The following is a 19,341-nucleotide window of genomic DNA, read 5'->3' on the forward strand; positions in this document are numbered from 1 at the left end:
ACTGAGCTGCTGCTCTTTACCAAAGCTTGAATCTCCACCAGTGTAAATGTCAACATGGCAAGAAGGGACACAACAAACCAAAAGTAAACTTATTCTCAGATGAATTGTTGCCTCCTTGTTAGCCACTAATTGGAAATCCAAATAAACCAATCACACATTTTTGCATGCACACAGAGCTGCCTATTGAACGGCAGCACTAAAACCTTACCTCTCTAGCACTCTGCATATTTCTTCAATCTACTTTAAAAATAGTCCAGAGACTGACGTGAAATCTAGACACTATATACATTTTTTCCCAGTAAGGCATGCCATTATTCAAGACTTTTAGTCAACGAGAGCTATGATTTTTTTTCTATTAGCGGGTTACAGTCTGTGCCACAGCTGAAGTTGTTGCCATGACGATAATACTGCATACTGAGGGAGGGAAAAAACAACTTCTGTCACTGAACAACTTCTGAGAATAGTTTGCCAAGTTGTGATGTAAATTCAAGCAGTTACATTTGCAAAGCAGACCACACAACGAAGATCCTTCACACCGGAGGGAGGAATTCACTTTGTTATCATACGCTCGCAGCACAAATACGAGCTGCTTCGTAGGGGCTTGAACGTGGGTCAATAACATATTAAGCTTGTGAAATGATTTCAAAGCCTGTGGTTCTTTAAACCTGTGAAAAAAACTGAATGTAAAAATTACAATTTGTAAAAGGGTAGCAAAAAGATTTGTAGATGTTGAAAAATACCAGAATGAATGGATGGTTGAAGTACCCATTACTACTGAATGACCACAGTATTGCCAAAGTACAGTAAGAGTAAGCATCAAAATATACTGATGTACCAATGTAAAAGTGCTCCCTATATGGCCCATTTCAGCATACTGCGTAACTAAATGGAATATAAATACTAATGCATGAATCTATATACCCATATAGATCTAATATATATCACTTTAACGTTGCAGCTGATAAACGTGGAGCAAATTTTTATGACTTCATATAATGCTGTGTAGCTTAATCTATAATAATACATTATAATGTTTGTTATTATTTTGCATGTAAGAACAATACATGAGTACATGTACTTAATTACTTTTCTCCATTGAAAGATGAAGTTGCACAAACTCTTAAACAAGAGAATTGCGTTTGGGTACAGGTTCAAATCAGAAAAGTGTGTGAAGCTCCAAATTCCCACACTGTGTGCAACTGTGTTACATTACACATGCATGCATACATTTAAGTTACAAGTTTTAGTCCCGTTCTTGCAGCCTAAAATGCATTTGTGTGCATGTAGTAATGATTTATAATTTTTACAAACATATTATTTAGACATTCTCACAACTGCAAGTCTTTTCTACAAAGTCAAACATTTTTCACAGGTTTCACATACTACCACAGACTTCAAGAAATTATTTCAAGTTCAAAAGCGTATTGCCCCTTATTTCTGGGATTAGTTTTATCCCAGAAACCCGGCGAGAAATCAACTACAACCAGACTTTTTTGGAATTGGAATAACAGCAAACCATTAAAACTAAAAACACGTCTACTATTTGACTCAAATTGGTATACTTCACGGGCATAAGTTGCATGTACAGTATATAAAAAAGTACATTCATCTAAATAGTATAGTTTTTCACACTAGCTTTGGTTCATATGAGACATCTTTAGTATCATTAAAAAAATCAAATGGTAATATTGTTTTTAGAAGTGTGTCCCTGCTTGATGAACACAGTGAAACACGTCAAATGATCTAAGTGGCACTGAAAGTGCTGAGGCTTTGTAACAAAAACAGTAAACACAGTCATGTTTGACCCATGAAAGTGAAAAAAGACAGATAACACCAGATCTGGAGTAGCTTTAACAGTTAACGTTCACCCATCTGAATAATATATGATTTGTCGCCACCCGGTGGTCAGATGGGGCTCAATGTGTTTCCAAGATGGAGTTACACTGCAGGCACAAAGGCCTCTGTCATCACTCATCACTCCTGTCACATTTCAGAGCTTTTGGAGAAAGTGATCAACTGAAACAAAGATGAGATTAATGGCTCTGCACCAGACATTAACCTAGAGCCAAACTATTTCACCAAAAATGTCCAATAGTTGATGAGGTTAGACCTCCTATTTTTCCCGCTTTTTTATATACAATATATGAAAGGAATTTTTTGTCAAACATGAAATATGAAGCAACTGTATTCCAGGGTTATAAATAACTATTTACTAACAATAAAATAAGATTCTAACTTACGTGAAAGTAAAGGATTGAGCCACTAACTCTGAGTTAAATTGACATCAGTAGCCTAGACTGTCACCTGAATTGATGCCAAGTATGTATATATGTATGCATGTATGCATGTATGTATGTATGTATGTTCAAATTCATATGGCGCATAGTTCAGTAGCTACCTTGAGTTCGGTTTGAACATTATTGACGTCTGGTTTTAAAACACCAGAGTAAGGCAATCAGATATGGCTATGTTAATAGCACAGGTATGGTGTCAGTTTGTGCATGCTCGTGCAGAGATTATTTTTTACATGTCCGATGCATCCAAACTTTGCATCCTCCAGTTTATGACCTACAACATAAAAATAAAGTTTATCTAAACTATTCTACCCCAACAGCAATACATCTGCTGGCTTGACGTTTGTTTGTTTTTATTCTGAGAAATTAAGAATTTTAGTAGACTGCTCACCCATTGGACTACTAACAGATTAAATGTTAGTTTGCAAATGGATATTGACATCAGTGTGAGTCCCAGCCCTGAATAAACAGGAGGCAGAGCAGGAAAGATGCAAAACAGATGCAAGAACTGGTTCTTTGTGATATCCCACTAATCCTCCCAGTGATGGCTTTGCCAACATCCTCCGCACTTTCTTTCAGTGCCTTGCTCAAGAGCATTTCAGCAGTTTGGGGAGTCAAGTATTGAGGCCTTCCAGTATGAACAGCCCGAGTAACATCAGGCCGACCCTGCTGTTGAAATAATGTCTCCCGCACAGTTTAAGGGGTCAAACGTAGATGCCTTCAGGGTTGAGGCTGGAGGACATGGTGCTTTGAAGAGTGCGAAGGTTGCTGGGTAAGAGTCGAGAAGAGCCAAGTCGTTTCAGAGAGCCAGAGTCCACATCTGTAACAAACAACAAAATAAAACCAAAAAAGGGACACCATTTAATTGAACAATCTGACACAACATGCTTGTATCTATGACAATGATGTAAGATCTACTAGCTACTGAGCTTACTGGTAATCCTTTTAGTACCTTTGTAAAAATATTATGAATTTGATAATACACAACAGTTGACAGGGGATTTTGCTTTTGCTTTTGAGAAAAAGAAAACAGGCATTTTCCGTTTGATAGCTGTGAAAGTCTAGCAGCATTTCAGAGCTGCTTCGGATTTGGTCCATGTAATGGGGTTACAGACTGTTAACAGTTAAGCTGTTATGGCACAGCAGCTCAAGTCTACAGTCTAATGTGTCGTTCTCATGATGACCACAAGGTGGCACTGTGCACCCACACATGTGAAGACAATGCTGCATGTAAAGCACTTCAGTTTCATAGCTAACTTAATTTTGACTGTACTTTTTGACATGGTGATGGTAATGTGGCAAATTATGGATGCTCCGTTGTGTGTGTGTGTGTGTGTGTACGTGCCGTTGTTGTTTTCTCCTGTAGGTTGAGCAGGCAGCACGGTGACCTTGGTACCAGTCTGCTGAATGAACTGCTGCAGGTTGACCTGCCGTAGCTCTTTTGTCAGCTGCTCCAGCTCCTGCTCCTTCTCCTGCAATGTAAAAAAAAAAAACCACAACAGCTAAATTAGGTGTTTACCAAGGTTGATAAAGAATTGCTAAAGGTGCATTGTGACAAATGAGGACTACTTTTAAAATACAGATAAAATACCAACAAAAATGTGTCTGACAATACTGATAATATAAAATAACTCAGCTGCTGTACCTAATCTGGATTCTTTTTCCTACCTTCACATGACTACATTTACATATTTGCATTGTGACTGATCAGATTTCACATCTGCGGCGAATGAAAAGCGCTGGCTCCGAGATGGTTGCGCAACTACAGGCGAGGGATTGTGTACTTATTCAGTCCCCTTTCTAATCAGGCAAAGAATGTTAAAAGACCCTCCCTCCCTTCCCCTTCTCACTACCTCATGCTTCCCACACCCTACTGGACCCGGCCTGTACATAGAGCACTTTGCTTCATACAGGGATGCACAGAGCCAAGGATCCCCTGCACATTGCTGCAGGCCAGAGATTAAACTTCACTTCACTGCCCACAATTTAATGAGCTTAGATTTCTTTGGCTCCACCTGTGTGCAGAAGTTCCACACAGCAACCTTTGAATTAGCTTTTTTAAAACAGTCTCGTAAAAAAAAAAAAAAATTCAACATCCTCCACACGTATTGTATTTTGACCTGCCAAGTGTGCTTTAAATTCCAGACAGTTTTGAGGCTTTGGTGTTAAAAAAAATAAAATAAAAAATACTAAGTAGCTGACCTGTAATCTCAGGCTGGACTGGCCTAGCGAGCGTTCCAACGTCCTGCAGCTGCTCTCTAGCCGCGCTGTGTGTTGGCTCTGCATTTCAAGCTCGGCTCTCAGTTTCTCCAGCTGGTCTTGCACCTGAAATGAGTGGAAGTGAAGAGTGAAATCTCTTCACAACTTCCTAGCTGAAATGGGCAAGACTAATCCTCAGAGTAAATATGTAGGAGGGCTCTCTCAAGCTTCAATGTATTTAGAACTCAGAAATTGAGTTCCTTCACTGTGAAAAACAAAGCAGTGTTATGAGTTGTATTCATCTATGTGAAGAATAACATAAGACAAAGATCTTCAACAGGGGGTCCGCGACCCCTAGGGGGTCCTCAGAGTTAATGCTGGAGGGTCTCCAATATTTTGTTTATATTGTATTTAAGTTTATTTTGCTTCCAAAAATTCCAAAAAAATATTATTAGCAAAGATGAATTGACCTGTTCATAAAAACAAAAAAACACTTAATTTACACCACTTTAGTGGTTGGGCTTACTATAGGTAAGGTAGCCACTATGGTAGCCATCCAAAGATACTGTTAAGCTAAAGGATTCACTGTGACTTCCGCATGTATGTTTAACATCAAAACATGATAAAATAATATATAAATATCTATCCATTGTCATCCATCTGACCCAGTTTAATATGCGACAATATTATATATAATAGGGGGTCCCTACTCCATCTACTTCATGTTTCAGCTAAGGGGTCCTTGGTCTAAAAACCTCTGAGACAGGTTAAGTATAAATGTCTGTTTGACTGAAACTAAAACTTGAAGGACTACGTTCCTCTCTGTTTGCATGCTGTTGTGTGTTTTAGACCGCATGGTACCTCCTCCTCATTGACCCTCTGGTTGAGCTCGGCTTCCTGCTGCATCCGTTCCTGCTCCAGGCCTCCCTCCATGCTCTGCAGAACATGACAGATAAAAAAAATAATAATATTAATAATAATACGAAAAAACTGGCATGAAAATAGTCTTAATAGAAGACCAAAGTACTTCCACTTTTCAATTCCAAGTTTTCATGCTGTTTAGAAAATCAAATTAGACAGGATCCAGTGGAACCAGGTAGCTTCTCTACGATGCTGAGCTCACCTGTATGTGAGCCAGGTATTCTGAAAGCTTGGCCTCGCAGTCGCGTACGCAGCCCTGCAGCTTCACTAGCTGTTGCCGCAGTTGACGCTCGCTCTCGTGTTCGATCTGCAGCTCGTTCTGCCAGAATTCCTCCTCCTCCATCTCTGCATCGTTCCTCCTCACCTGCTGCTCTAAAAGCAGCAGCTCCCCTTCCAAGTTTTCTCCCTTGTAAGAGAAAAAAATTCAACTTTGAAAACTCTCTAGCCCCAATATAAAATATGCATTGAAAAAAACATTGGTAAAAAGGAATAAAAAGATGATGCAGGAATGTAACGTGGCATTCACCCACACAGACTCAAGAGCTGGGTCAGTGATAAACTGCTATTAATTGTGAATAGTATCTGGCGGGTAGCCCAGCTCCGCCTGCTGTGCTACAGAAAATTCAAAAAGTACATTGTTGGGTGCAATGCAGGTGTTTTGGATCTGCACACATAATCTTTTCCTGTAAGTAACAGCACTGGCAGCTGTGGCTTTACTCACTTCATCAGCCATGCCAGTGGCCTCGTCCCAGTCTCGCAGCTCGGCCTCGCAGCCCAGCAGACGGCTCTCCAGGGCCTGGAGATTGTCTCTCTGCAGCTGCACCAGCTTGCTCAACTCTCTGGCTGGACTTCCAGGTAAAGAAGTCACTCCACCACCTCCAACCCTGCTCAGGTTCAAACTCACACCTCGCTGCTGGGGCTGTTTGGCTGGATGGATGAACAGGTGGGTGGGGGATGAAAGGATGGGGATTGGATGACAGCATGTACACAACTAACCACTGATAACAGTAAGTTGGATATACTGACCAAACTAAAAACATACACACTACCTTCTGCATCTCTGCTTTTCCCAAATATTTCCCGCAGACCCTTAGCCCCTCCAGTGAAGGTCAGAGACTTGCGTTTGGGTTCCCTTCGTTTAAGTGAGCGGTCTGTCCCTGAGGGGCGGAGCTTGGCCAGAGGTGGCAGACTCTGCCGGTAGAAGCCACGCTCTGGGACGCGAGCCCGCACGTCAAAAGTGGGCCGCTCGCTAACAGACGGGCCCGTTCGCTGGAGGATGAGCTGGACATCGCTGGCATACTGGCCCCACTTGTTAAGGGACACTACGGGGTTTTCCTGTGGAGCCAGGTGACGTTCTGTCTCACGCCATTTTTCGATCAAAGTATACCTGCCGGTGCGTCCTGGAACAAAACAAGAAAATATGTGCATATAGTGCTTAATTACAAGCTGTGATAACATATTTTCTCAAATCAGCTTTTTACTATGAGTGGAGTCCTACGCAAACACAAAGAAATCTTACAAACTGGTTTGAAATAATTCATGAGTGTTTTTCTCTCAGTCCTTGTTTTGAAGTGGGCGGGTCTCAGTTTGTAAAAAGGTAGTGTCATAAACTTTCATGCTCCGACCATGATTTAGCATGATTTTAAATCAAAACATGACAGCTGTAGAGTTGTTTTTGCCAATTTTAAATCCAATTGATTTTACCTTTGCTTTTGATTATTGCTTATAAAATGGGTTCCAACCATAGATTGTACAGCATATAAAAAGGGACAACACGCCTCCACTTCCTCCAACTGTACAAAAGTAGTGCCAAAATATCCCAGGTACAGGTGCTGCCATCTTGTAATTTTAGAGCCAGAGTCTGCGGAGTAGTGATCAGGCGATGGATAAGCGGTATCAAAGTCCCGCCTATAAACCCATCTGACCAATTACGAGTCAATTAAAGCTATCAATCAATCAATCAATCAATGTTTCACAGCGTTTTTATAGCATCAAATAACTAATTAAAATGCTAATTATCAGAAAAATGAATACCTGAACAACCTAAAATGACAGAAACCATCTTTGAGAAAAATGTCTTTGACCTGTACTTAATATTATTTAGTTTGGTCCATGTCCCATCCGCTAACATGGAAAGGGCAGGATTAATGTCCAGCAAGCTACCAGGGGGCGATTGAAATATTTTGGCTTAACTTATAATGTTTATGCATCAACCCCTTGTTTCAACAGTCCTTCGTCTAATTCAGCTCACACTTGTTCAATAAAACTTTTTCTGTTGTGGTTGGTATTGCTCTCTCCTTGGGGGGTCCCACCGACCTGTGGTGTTTTTCTACAAAGATCTATTCTCGGCCCCTTGGACACATGAATCACATTCATTGTTATGCTGATGACAGCCATATTTATGGCCTGTGAAGTAACATGCATCATTTAATGACTGACATTTTATTTAATACTATTTGTGTATGTTGTCATGGTGCACACTCACTGTGACAAGAAGTTATTCCAAGCACACAAAAGACAGAAAAAATACTTTAAACTTTTTCACAAATCTCCCACGCTTGTGCAGCATTGGTAGTTTCAAAGAACTTTACCAGCATGTTTGGTGAAAGAACCTAACAGTGGGAAAATTCAACTCAACAAACAGTAATTGTGTTGGCGGTAAGGGCTACATTCAATGGTTCACTGCTGTGTGTGTGTGTGTGTGTGTGTATATATAGAGAACAGTAAAACACTGCCCAATGCATCCTCACTCCCATCTTACACAGTTAGGCTCCTTGTAAAAGAGGCACATTCATTGCTACAGCCATTCACATCAAAGCACCCTGGCCTGGACAAAAGGAACAGAGAACACAAAAGATGGTAAATGCCATAACTCCTGCTACACTGTCACCATAGAAGGCACACACGTTTTAACTCTGAGAAAAATCTATCTATGGGAGTTAGTGAGAAATCCCTCTTTTAAAAACAGTACACATCTTTCAGTTTGATGAAATCATATGTATATGGTATTGGATTCCCAGCTACAATATAAGCACAATACAACACAGTCAATGAGCAACAGAGAATGAGTGTCAACTTATTTATCTGCAATTACAGCACGTAAGTAAACCAAAGTCTGCAGCATGACTCATCTTGTTTTGTGCAGCACGTTTATGGTGAAAATCCCTTTGTGCCCTCTGGCCACTTTTCGTTTTACTGCAATTTATCATCTCCAGTATGTCTGACAACCTGCCTAGCCAATATTGGACACAACCCAGATAGCAGAATATCCCCATAGGGATTTATTTTGGACTAAATATCATTCTCCCCATTTTAGGTTATTAAGTATTGGAGCCATATGCAGAGGATTTCATCTTATGCCTTTGTCATGATATTAGGGGTCCAAGCCTGAGGGGCCATGAACCGGTAGCAGAGCCACGCGGTTCACACAGCAGGGCTATGGAACCCTGTTGTTTTTCTAAGGATTCATCATCTTCTCTTCCATTTTTCTTCTCCGCGTAAAACTCATGCTACAGCCGAAACTGTACATGGTGGTGGTGTGTCATTTTCAGGACTGGTCCATAACTTCGCAAGGACCTCAGGCGCAATTGACCCACTTCCACCAATAGGTGGCGCTATAGTAGGCCATACATAGCATCTCCTGAATCCGACCTGACAAAAAGTTGTTGAATATTCATAGAATAAAATTTGTGCATATTACGCACAAACAAATTTGTGTAGCTAACTATGAAAACACCAACTTTGCCATATCTCAGGCCAAAATAAATGGTGTTGAAGCCAAACTTTAGATTTTTTCCTGGTATGACCCTTTGAGGCTACCAAACAAATTTCACAAAAATTGGCCGCTAGAGGTACAAGTGCTACAAGTACAAAATGTTGATATCTCATGAACGGCACATCTGATTTTTACAAAATTTGATGGGTACCATCTAGGGCCCCTCCTGATTTATGCACAGAATTTTGCTACGTAAAAGTATGCGCATTTAATGCGTAAATGCTCTCAACACGAAACCTGTGATGATTGTTTGGCATACCGCTCGGAGGCTCTGTAGCAAATTTAGTAAAGATAGGCCATTAGGGGGCGCTATAATCAACATAGACCATTTTGGGCCATTAACCCCTTCGGAGGTCAAGTACGTCAAATATGACACCAAACGGCACTTCGGGTTCTTAACTTTGTAACTTAATAATATAACTAGTTGAAACATATGGTATTTTGGATCTAAAAGTGGCCCCGCTCTGCTAATGTTTTTGTTGTCTTCCTATCCCTTACAGAAGGTTTTGTATCCAGCCAAGAAGCCCAGAGTTTTTCAGGGTCATTGTGCAATTAATTCATACTGTTAAATGCAAGATTGATACACTGTATGTAAGAAATGTAAAAACTTTGTCCTTTATATGAGTTATAATGTTCAATATGTTTGTTTTTGCACTGGATGACTAATATATAATAACTGTTTTAGACAACACAAATGTTTGTTTGGCATTGTTGTGTGTGTGATATCAATATATCTGTGTGATTCCATGAGATTTTGTTGATTTATTTGTCTTTATGGTACTACAACCTTTTAACATTCAAGTGAACTCAGTGCAGCAAAAATATTCTAACATCCAAGTTTTACCTGAAAAGAAATGATGTTCATAGATTTACCTTGGACAACAGGATTGATGTTTTACAAGCTTTTATACAAAATGAAATCAGACGGACCACAGGTTGTCAAAAATACTTTAGGGCTCTGGGATATTTGCAACGGCATTTTACAGCCGACCTTGCGGCTCACACCTCTCAATATTTCCCACGTTACGCTTTGAGTTCCACTTATGCGCGCTCCACCGGTTTGCCGATGACGACTCACGTTGGTGCGACTGGCGCAATGAGGCTTGGACCCCGGTCATAATCGCTTGTAGTTCAAGTTGGTTTTGTCTCTATAATGGGCTGTGAAACCCCCATCATATAACCATTAATAATTCACATCTTTCTCATATTGTTGTAGTAAGTACTTTTAAGCTTACCGATGGCTTGTGCCAAAGCAATGACTACTTCCTGGCATGTTGTGAACTCTGTGACCCCGCACACGATGCGCTGCACTCCATCCACCCACACTTTCAGCTCCATGGCCTTCATCCAGAGGCCCTCATTCCTCCACACCACAAACTGTCCATCCTTAGAAAGGAAAAAAGAAAAAAATAGTTTTCAGTGTAATCAAAGATTCTGTATAACTAAAGATAGCCCATTACACATATTACATGCTGCCAGTCTCCTGAATGGGCGCTGTCTCGTTTGTAAATGTAGTGAATGTCATGTGAGTGGATGACAAGTTACATTTGCATGTATTCACATCTTCTAATGCTAATTTTATATACATTTATACTGCTATTAGCCCTAGTAGCGTTATGGAAATAAGTTATCTGTGTTGTTTGCTATTGTTAGTTGACTTTAGCCTATCCGTGTTGCCAGATGTCATCAAAATGTGTTCCTAAGACTGAAACAGGTCTCAAACTAATTTACTTTTCTCCTGATTCAGCAGTCTGATGAATGCCATTTTAGTGGAAAGCGGATGTGAAAAAGGGGTCAAATATTTACTTTGGTGACAATGTGGCAAAAGAATCAGTATATCAAAATAATCTGTGTTCATGTTCACTTCTCCCATTGGAATCAATACACCCAGAGCATGCTATTAGTCTCCTAAACAGGCCTGGAAGTGGCAAAACTAATGTGACACAGATACACAGATAGGAAATTACTCCGAGTTAGGGAGTCTTCTTTAGGGAGGTTCTAAACCTCCGTGGTGCAATTAACTGTTACATCTCAGACAAAACTCTTCTCACATGTAAAACAAAAACCTTAAAGCTGCACTGCAACTGTTAATATATTAGCAATATCAACTTCATACGGGGATAACAGGTCAATGGTGTGTTTATAGGGCTGTCCCCCAAGTGACCAAAATATTGCAGGTTTAATAACTCAATTTGTTAACTTGAAATCATCAATTTGGCCAACAGAATTTTTCACAATATGATTGCGCTAAAAGTCTATATCGCAGCTCTTTATCACCACTGCCTCATGTTTCAATTAGTCACTTTCTACATTTCCCAAAATGACATGACACTAGACAACACACTTGGATTTGGCAGTTACACCAGTGTGCTTTAAACGCAACTCTCACAACAAGTTACAGCACTTGTTCTTCTGAAGCGGTTTCCTGTAAGGCTGCTGATGAATTGCAGCGAAAACACACTTGTGGTGCAGTGATTGTGATTGTCTAACAGGCCTCATCCAATATATTTTTCATCTGCTGGTGTTGGTGCAGAAAAGCATGCACGCTGAATGAGAGCCATTTCAAACTGCTGACACAAGCACCTCAGCAGCGAGGCAGTCATTACGAACCTGGCGAGGCCACGACAGCAGGGCCAGAGCAACAGAGCAGAAAAGGAGCTGCTACCTAATGCTCCCGACTATTGCAACCCTACTGTGCATCATCCCTCCTTTTTCTTGACTGGGCCATCAGCTCAGCTCTGATCCTTGACGACCATATCACTGGAGTCCTCCCTTCACAATTTAGGTGGCTTCCATCTTCATCACAGCTGGAATGAGACTCCCATCCCTCCTGCAATTTAACTACCAATCCCCCTCAAGGCCTTTTCCAGCTGCATTATATTGTACACTCCTCTGCACTAAAAAAAAACCTGGTAAGGGCAAGACCTGCCTTTGGTAGGGAAAAAGATGATTTGTAATTGTATAGCCACATGAATACATCTTAGCTGAATTTGTGACAAAAGGGGAGAAATTAAAGAAAAAAGGGGGAATGAAGGTGAAACAAATAGCTATACAAATCATAGAAGAAGGTTTGAGGTTGTCACACAGAAGCACAGAAACAGAAACACTTTTAGGAAGAAAAAGAAACAATATTCTTGTTGGTCGTGGGTCTTGCAGAAAGTCAGGGCAGGAAACATGTCATACTTACTGTAAGATTATCCTCTCAGCAAGAAGTGAATTCAGTAAAACCCTTTCTAATCTGGATGCATTGTTCATTGGAAAAGTATGACTTGGAAGAGTTTTCCAAAACAATATTATTGCAATGAATTTGCGGTCAGCTTAACAAAAGCTCTGTGACATAGTTTTGCAACACCCAGTATAATCACAGAAGATGTGATGATGCCTTTAAAACTGCCACAGCTGCGGCTGAAATGTTGAGATGTGATGTTTATTCAATGACGGGTGATATCGAAATCACACCAGGAGGAAGAGCTGGTGTTGACACAAGCTTGTAAATCTGTTCCCTCCCTCCTATCTCCCTCTCACACATGGATACACATACACACACACACACACACGCTTGCGATGTGCACATCTATGTGAAAAGTCGTGTGATTCACTCCTCTGTGATACAATCATCATGAACGGTCCAGAGAGCAAAATAAACTGCAGCAAATTCATTTTGACTTCATTCATGTCGATGTGGGTCAACAACAACAACATACTTTCATATGCATATCCTAAGAACTTAAAAGGTGAAAAATATAGGCTTGATTATGTCATTCTAAAAACGGTAACAAAAGACTGGGTCTGGCAGGGTGCCACATAAGGACTTCTTGGAGTGTCTTTTCACAACTAAGTCACCTTTTCCACCAAGGTAACACTTATATTTTATTAAAAGATGATTCAGATCCTTGGAGACACTTCTAAGCTACGAGTGCAGACTGTGGCTTGCTAAAATATCAAACATAATCATAAAATGTAGAAAAGATTTGGTCAAATCTGATCTCACAAACACATTTGTGTGTAGTGCTTTTGTTGAATTAATTAAATTTGTTGATTTGCATGCTCCCACTAGTCCTCTGACACAAATATCCAAACACATGCTGGTAGGTATGAGAAGCAGTGTGCAGCGCCATAGGAGCAGGCAGCTGTGCAGAAGCAGATGTTCTGTAGTCAAACTGAGCAGGCCTATAGGTTCAATTCTTTGATATTTAATGTTGAAACAGCCTTTCCATAACCATTCAATGGCTGACTTGACTGGGAATCTAAATCTTGTACCTGTGACCTGAAGTACACATTTAGACACTGTGACCTGGGATCATGTAAGGTCAACGTAAAACTAATCGCATTCTCTGCACAACAGCATCACCACTGCAGTCTGTTTTCCTTGTGGAAACGAGCTTCGATTTTCTTTACCCCGCTAATAACTTCCAACGCTTGAAATCACTAAGAAGCTCACCGCCCCTCAACTACCTCTGTGCCTCTTTTCACAGCTGTTGCTGCTATTGTTCAGAATTTTCATCATTCTATTTCCATACTTTCTCACTGGTATTGTCTTTGATCTAAATTACCATCACTTTGAAGCCCCTGCTGCCACAGTGTGAATAAATAAATCAGACATGCTACATGGTGAGTGTACACAAATTAGTATGCTGCAAACATGTGTGGTTCTATTTCGGTCCAGCATTCTTGTAAATTGTATACTTTCCAAATTTAGTGTCAGACTGAGCTACAACTCTCCACAGCGAGTGACCGCAGAACCTGTGGGAAAGGTGCCATAGCTTTTGGAATTTCCTTTTCCATTAGTCACAGTTTAATAAACACACAGACTCAATGCTTCACATTCCAACTGCTTACTGAATCCATCATGTGGTCATCCATTCACAGAGGATCAAGGACAGTAAAGTTTACCCTACTACAGGCAGAGTTACTACAGGTAGAATTATGTTTATAAAGCTTCCAATCAGTGTGAGGCTGTGTGTTTTTTGAGGTTGATATGTGTAGTTAGGGACAACTTTTGGTTATCTGGTTTCAGACATGAAGAAGACCGTTGAGTTAAACTTAGTCATGACTTCAGTCTGCCTCCCCTGAAGTTTCATTCTCAGGATGCCACGAGAAGGCAGAGCTAGGGAGGGGACACAGTGTGGCACGTCAGTGTTTATTTCATGGATTTCCATTTAAACGGATGGCGATTCACAAGACGGCTCAACACATACCACAAAAAAATCTTTTTCAACATCCCAGAGATGAGCATTTTAAGAAAAATGTAATTTCATAGTTTAATTTGTAAATGTTTTTTAATGTCACACTCACTACCAGTCTGGGTTTAAATGCAAATTGCCCACCATAGAGTTAATATCCTGCCATGCTTTAGCCCAGTGCTCCCTCACTCAATCACCTAATTACACTTTAACCGACTCATTGATTAAGTCTGCACCCCCCTGACCCTGGCTTATTTCTCCAAGCAGCTTACCAACAACAAACATGCACATTCCTAATGCACAAACCCTTTTTTAAAAGTACATTTTCTTCCGCATTTAAAATAGCATAGTTTTATTAGTAAAGATATCATAGTACACTTCTGAGTCAAACTATTCTTACGTACAATGAGAATAGCAATACATATGAAAGGGTGATTTTAGTGACTTTGTGTCATAAAGACAGCAGCAGCAGTAATGAGCAGTTCAACAACAGACGATGATGAAATCAGGGGCCAGATTTTAAAGCAACAAGAAGGTTGAGGCTGCAAGAGGGGGTCCATTGAAATAAGTGGTGCACAGACAAAAGAGCATGCTGCTGTGTGTGTGTGTGTGTGTGTGTGTGTGTGTGTGTGTGTGTGTGTGTGTGTGTGTGTGCGCGCGCCCTCATGGCTATGGCGGCATGACTGAATGCAAACAATCCCTCACCATGGTGACACAGCTCTGGCTTTGTCAGAGGCCTTACACAGATGACTGGATTGATTGGAGGGCACGGTCTGGGAAAGTGGACCAAACAATCACTAACAATTAAGAAGCAACCCATGCTTCCCTGTCACTTCCTCTTTTGTTTCCTCCGAATGTGGGCCACGATAAAAAGTGGAGGTGTGTACTGCAGCAGGGCTTTTCAAACTCCAGAGTAAACGGGGTGTTGCCGGAATGTCTCAGAGTTGGTCTTCTGGTGGTGATTAATTACATCATACAGTTTAGTTCACCTCCAAAAGGAGAAATTCATCTCTGGCTGTAGCATACAGGGCTACTTTAAGTGAATAAACACACAACTAATTTATTATAAAGCCTCTCTTAGAAAACTTTTTTTCAATACCGTGACTATTAGTCTCACAATCCCAGCCCTTCCTCCACAGCACTGTGAAGGAAAAAAATATTGTACGTCAGAAGAAATACTTAGTTAGCAGAAGCCACATTTTGTTGTGCAAATGTAGGTCAAGTGACATATCAAAGACCCTTTATGTTCTATTGTTGTATAGCAAGGTATTCCTACTACAAACAGACATGAGTCTTGCCCTTGTTTCCATCACGCTTGTGCTTCAAGGACTCCTTAGTCTCTTACTGTAGCTGGATGACTCAGTTGAAGGAGCTCTGATTAAAGCCACTGCTGAGCGAGCGCTTATTGCCCAACTCTATTAAGAGATTCATCATTGCAGGGCTCAGCAGAACCACTCACACACTGACCACTCACTCACTCACTCATTTCCTGCTGGCTCATGGATCAGGTATGTTGCCATGTGGAACAACACTCCATTTAAGGACGTAGCCTATTCTTTTGTGAAATATGAAGTAATAGTAAGTCATAAAAATGGTCTGCCACATTAGTGTAGTATTTAAAAAGGGAGCATATGGAGAAAAACATGAATAAACACACTCTTTTGGTAGAAAAAGTTACGCAACTAGAGCTGACCAGTGTGCGTTATAGCTGTTCTGTTTGTTTTTCTGTCTTCCAGAAACTGGCTACTATGAAAAAAAGGATGTTCAGTTTAAAACTTGGCTATATAATTGAGGTAATGTAATAGCCTACAATTCTTGTTTTAATAGCAGCAGGTCTTAAAAGGTTGGCTTGACTGACGCATTAGAGCCACATTAGATAGTGACTGCATTCCGCCCTGTGTTAAACCCAACAACATACCTGTTTTCAGCAGTAGATCACTGTGTGTCAGGGCATTTGAAACTCTGTTGTGCGATAGCCTTAGTATTTCTCTCGGGGTTCAAATCCGGTACTTTCCGTTGCATGTTATGCGGGTTGCATGCGGGAGATTCTGTTTATCCGCGCTGCTCCGCGCTGCTCCGCGCCAGCATCAGATCTGTGCGCACATCCTCGCCTTTAAAACCCGTGCATGTAAACATGCGTCCATCCGGTCATTGGACATCCGACATGGGTCTCTCAACATCTGCCGCTCTGTCCGTTAGCCTGCTGCTCTGATCTTCTGTGAGGGAGGACCACAGAGCTTGTTGTAAATTGCATCGGAACTGAACTGGGACACCGCAAGGCATGATGGACCGGTTAAAGCTGCAACGCACTGGCGACACAAATGGACACCGAGATCCACTCAGCTCACTGATGCAGTTTGCATTCACTGTTGAAGCTGGAGGAATCAAGACAGTTATTTGTTAAGATAGAAAGTAGCGTGTTCAGGACCACAAAGACATTTCAGATTTTTTAAGGCTTAACCCTTCAATAACATGTAGTCCCATTTAGTTTCTTTTTAGGTTTGTGCAGTTCTTATTTTTGACAGTGTGGCTTTGTTTTCAATAAAAGCTTTAGTTTTTAGTATTTTAGTCTCTTGGGTTATATTAATTAAAACCCCTCATGTTTGAAGACATGGAAATATCTTATTAAATCTACTTAACTCATTCTCCCTTGTTAAAGGGCTCACTTTTTTTTAATGAAGAGGGACTTTAATAGTCCCTTTGATAGTGTCTCTTGTCCATAGAGATCATGTTAATGCAGTGTTTTACTGGAGGGAATATATTTAAAGCGTATCCACAATAGAGTCTTCTAGGCTACTCTGCATGCTCAGCAGACATTTACCTTCGTTAATCTTGATTATCTCCTAAGGTTTTTTTAGATTTAGAAAAAAAGCAGATGCAAAACCATTTGACAGCATGAAATATTGCATGTTAGCAGCTGGATGCATCATTTCACTAAAGAAACAGCTAGATAATTGGAAGCTTTGGGCTCTCCACCTAAATGCACTTCTGTGTTTCTGCACAACATGCGTTGGATTGAATTTAAGAAGTTAAGTTGTGAAACAGTGTTTGGAGATTCATTTATTTATTCTCAAAGAAATGTGTAATTCCAGCTAAATGTTTATATTCCATTTCCCTTACATTTCACGTCGTGTTTCTGTTTAGGGCTCCATGGCAACAGCCACTAAGCGTCACTTCTTAGTGGTCATTATACAGCCCAGACATATTGTCTAGCACCAATATGCTTCAACTTCACTTATGTTACAGGTTTCTTGCCTTTTTACAGCAACAGCATGTAAGAAAATGCAATAGTGAAAAAGAATAGTGTCTCATGTGTTTGTTTGTGTGGGTGTGTTTGTCCTTATTTAAATACCAGTCAACACTTGTGTCTTCATGTCTCACAGCATTAGTCATGACAGCCGCCTGTTGGGCTGATCTGGCAGAATCTCAGATAATCTTCAGCTTTCCAGTTCACTGTAAATTTCATTGCAGATACAACACAGGACTGTTCAGTCTGAAAAGTAGCATTTTCCTTTGAAGACATTTCAACAAAATAATTGCTGCATCTAGTTTAGTTTAATCGGTTCTTTGATGGTCAATTAAGCTGTCTCTGGCAAACCCATTTTGTTGCCAAATGTCTTTACATGAGTCATAAATTTGATAAAACCCACAGTATTGTTCCGCTTCAAGCCAGCTTTAATTTTAATAGCACTCATTCACTCCAGTGTTGTAGGTCTATATATCAGTTGAGAACTTAACTCTGCAATAAATCCTCAACATATGGTTCAGCTGTTGTGACAATCAAGCAATATGTGATTGTTGTTCTCTTGCAGCCAGTTGTGACAAAGTTTGACAGATGCTTTCAAGATTTAAAGCCCCATCTTCCAACTTAATGCGCGCTACAGTCAGGCTTTTGCTTGTAGAATGTGGCCGTGATTTAAATCAAAGCTTGGTTATTCATCGCAGAAAGTTAAAGCATGGTAATGGGCATTTTGGTTACATTTGAGCTAGAAAGGTTCAAGCCAGAAACAATCTGAAAGAAGCAAAAATCATCAAGGTCCCTTGACACTTGAGGTTTGGTCAATTTTCCTCATCAGTTGTTCCCAAGATTCCTTGCACAACTCCACCAAGCATTACACCTGCGCAGAGATCTAATCAGCCAGGATAACTGAAAACCTCTTTGTGGGTTAGCAATTGCACCAGCGCAAGGTGATCAAAGTGGAAATTTATGTGTTACTGAATTAAAACTGGTCGCATCACACAAGTTAGCTCTTACATATAGTTTTACTGACTATATTACTGAGTTAGTTTAACTCTGACTGCCAGGTGTAACTGTTGCGTTGCTAACTCAAATAACTGACATTTGACATTGGCGTATGAATATCTGAGCCATTTAGAATGAAGAGTAAAAGACCCCAAAATTGTCAAAATTACATTAAAATGTCTATCGTGTGTATTTTTCTATTACGTTTCTATCATGATGTTAAAAAACCAGCGGCTGAACTGCATTACAATTATGCTTACATAATTTCCATGGCGTTTGTTTTAATTCCTGCGTGTTGTGCTAATTTTGCACTTAAGTTCTTAATTAAATTACAGATATTCAGTACTTTTTTATTTGCAAAGTCAAAAAGGAGTATGCAAAAATAGGTTTTACCAAGTGTTTTTTTAATTTATGTATTAAATTACCTCAAAAACAAACAACATATATGTCATTATTAAGATGTGAAATGACCAATATCGGGATAGAGGATATTGGCTGTGTTGCCCAGCCAATTGCCATTTTTTGCACTATTAAACTCACTAATATTGCTAACTTAACACACATTTCTCCATCAATGCATAACCAAAAACAAAAGTCAAACCTCTAAGTTAGCCATGGTGTTCCACAAGGCAGGGTGCTTGGACAAATTCTATTCATCTCATGCTTCCTCTAGGCAATATTATTAGGAAACCCTCAATTAACTTTCACTGTTATATGGATGAAGGC

General features: G+C 40.3%; 1 protein-coding gene across 2 annotated transcripts; it reads right to left on the reverse strand.

Moving 5' to 3' along the window:
- Positions 1 to 306: 306 nt before the first annotated feature.
- On the reverse strand, positions 307 to 16,712 carry rassf8b (Ras association domain family member 8b). Of its 2 annotated transcripts, none has more exons than XM_034863287.1 (9): positions 16,291 to 16,712; positions 10,425 to 10,575; positions 6,464 to 6,814; positions 6,136 to 6,341; positions 5,617 to 5,820; positions 5,355 to 5,429; positions 4,497 to 4,619; positions 3,644 to 3,766; positions 307 to 3,115 (listed from the first exon to the last, which is right to left on the reverse strand). In XM_034863287.1, exons 2-9 carry the CDS (start codon positions 10,534 to 10,536, stop codon positions 2,999 to 3,001), a joined length of 1,311 nt encoding a protein of 436 aa, XP_034719178.1. In that variant the 5' UTR covers positions 10,537 to 10,575; positions 16,291 to 16,712; the 3' UTR covers positions 307 to 2,998. The 2 variants fall into 2 exon arrangements, with proteins under 2 accessions (XP_034719178.1, XP_034719177.1); XM_034863286.1 differs by having other exon boundaries at positions 307 to 3,114; positions 3,640 to 3,766.
- Positions 16,713 to 19,341: the final 2,629 nt, after the last annotated feature.

Source organism: Etheostoma cragini, chromosome 23 (genome assembly GCF_013103735.1).
Source record: "Etheostoma cragini isolate CJK2018 chromosome 23, CSU_Ecrag_1.0, whole genome shotgun sequence".
Classification (NCBI taxonomy): domain Eukaryota; kingdom Metazoa; phylum Chordata; class Actinopteri; order Perciformes; family Percidae; genus Etheostoma; species Etheostoma cragini.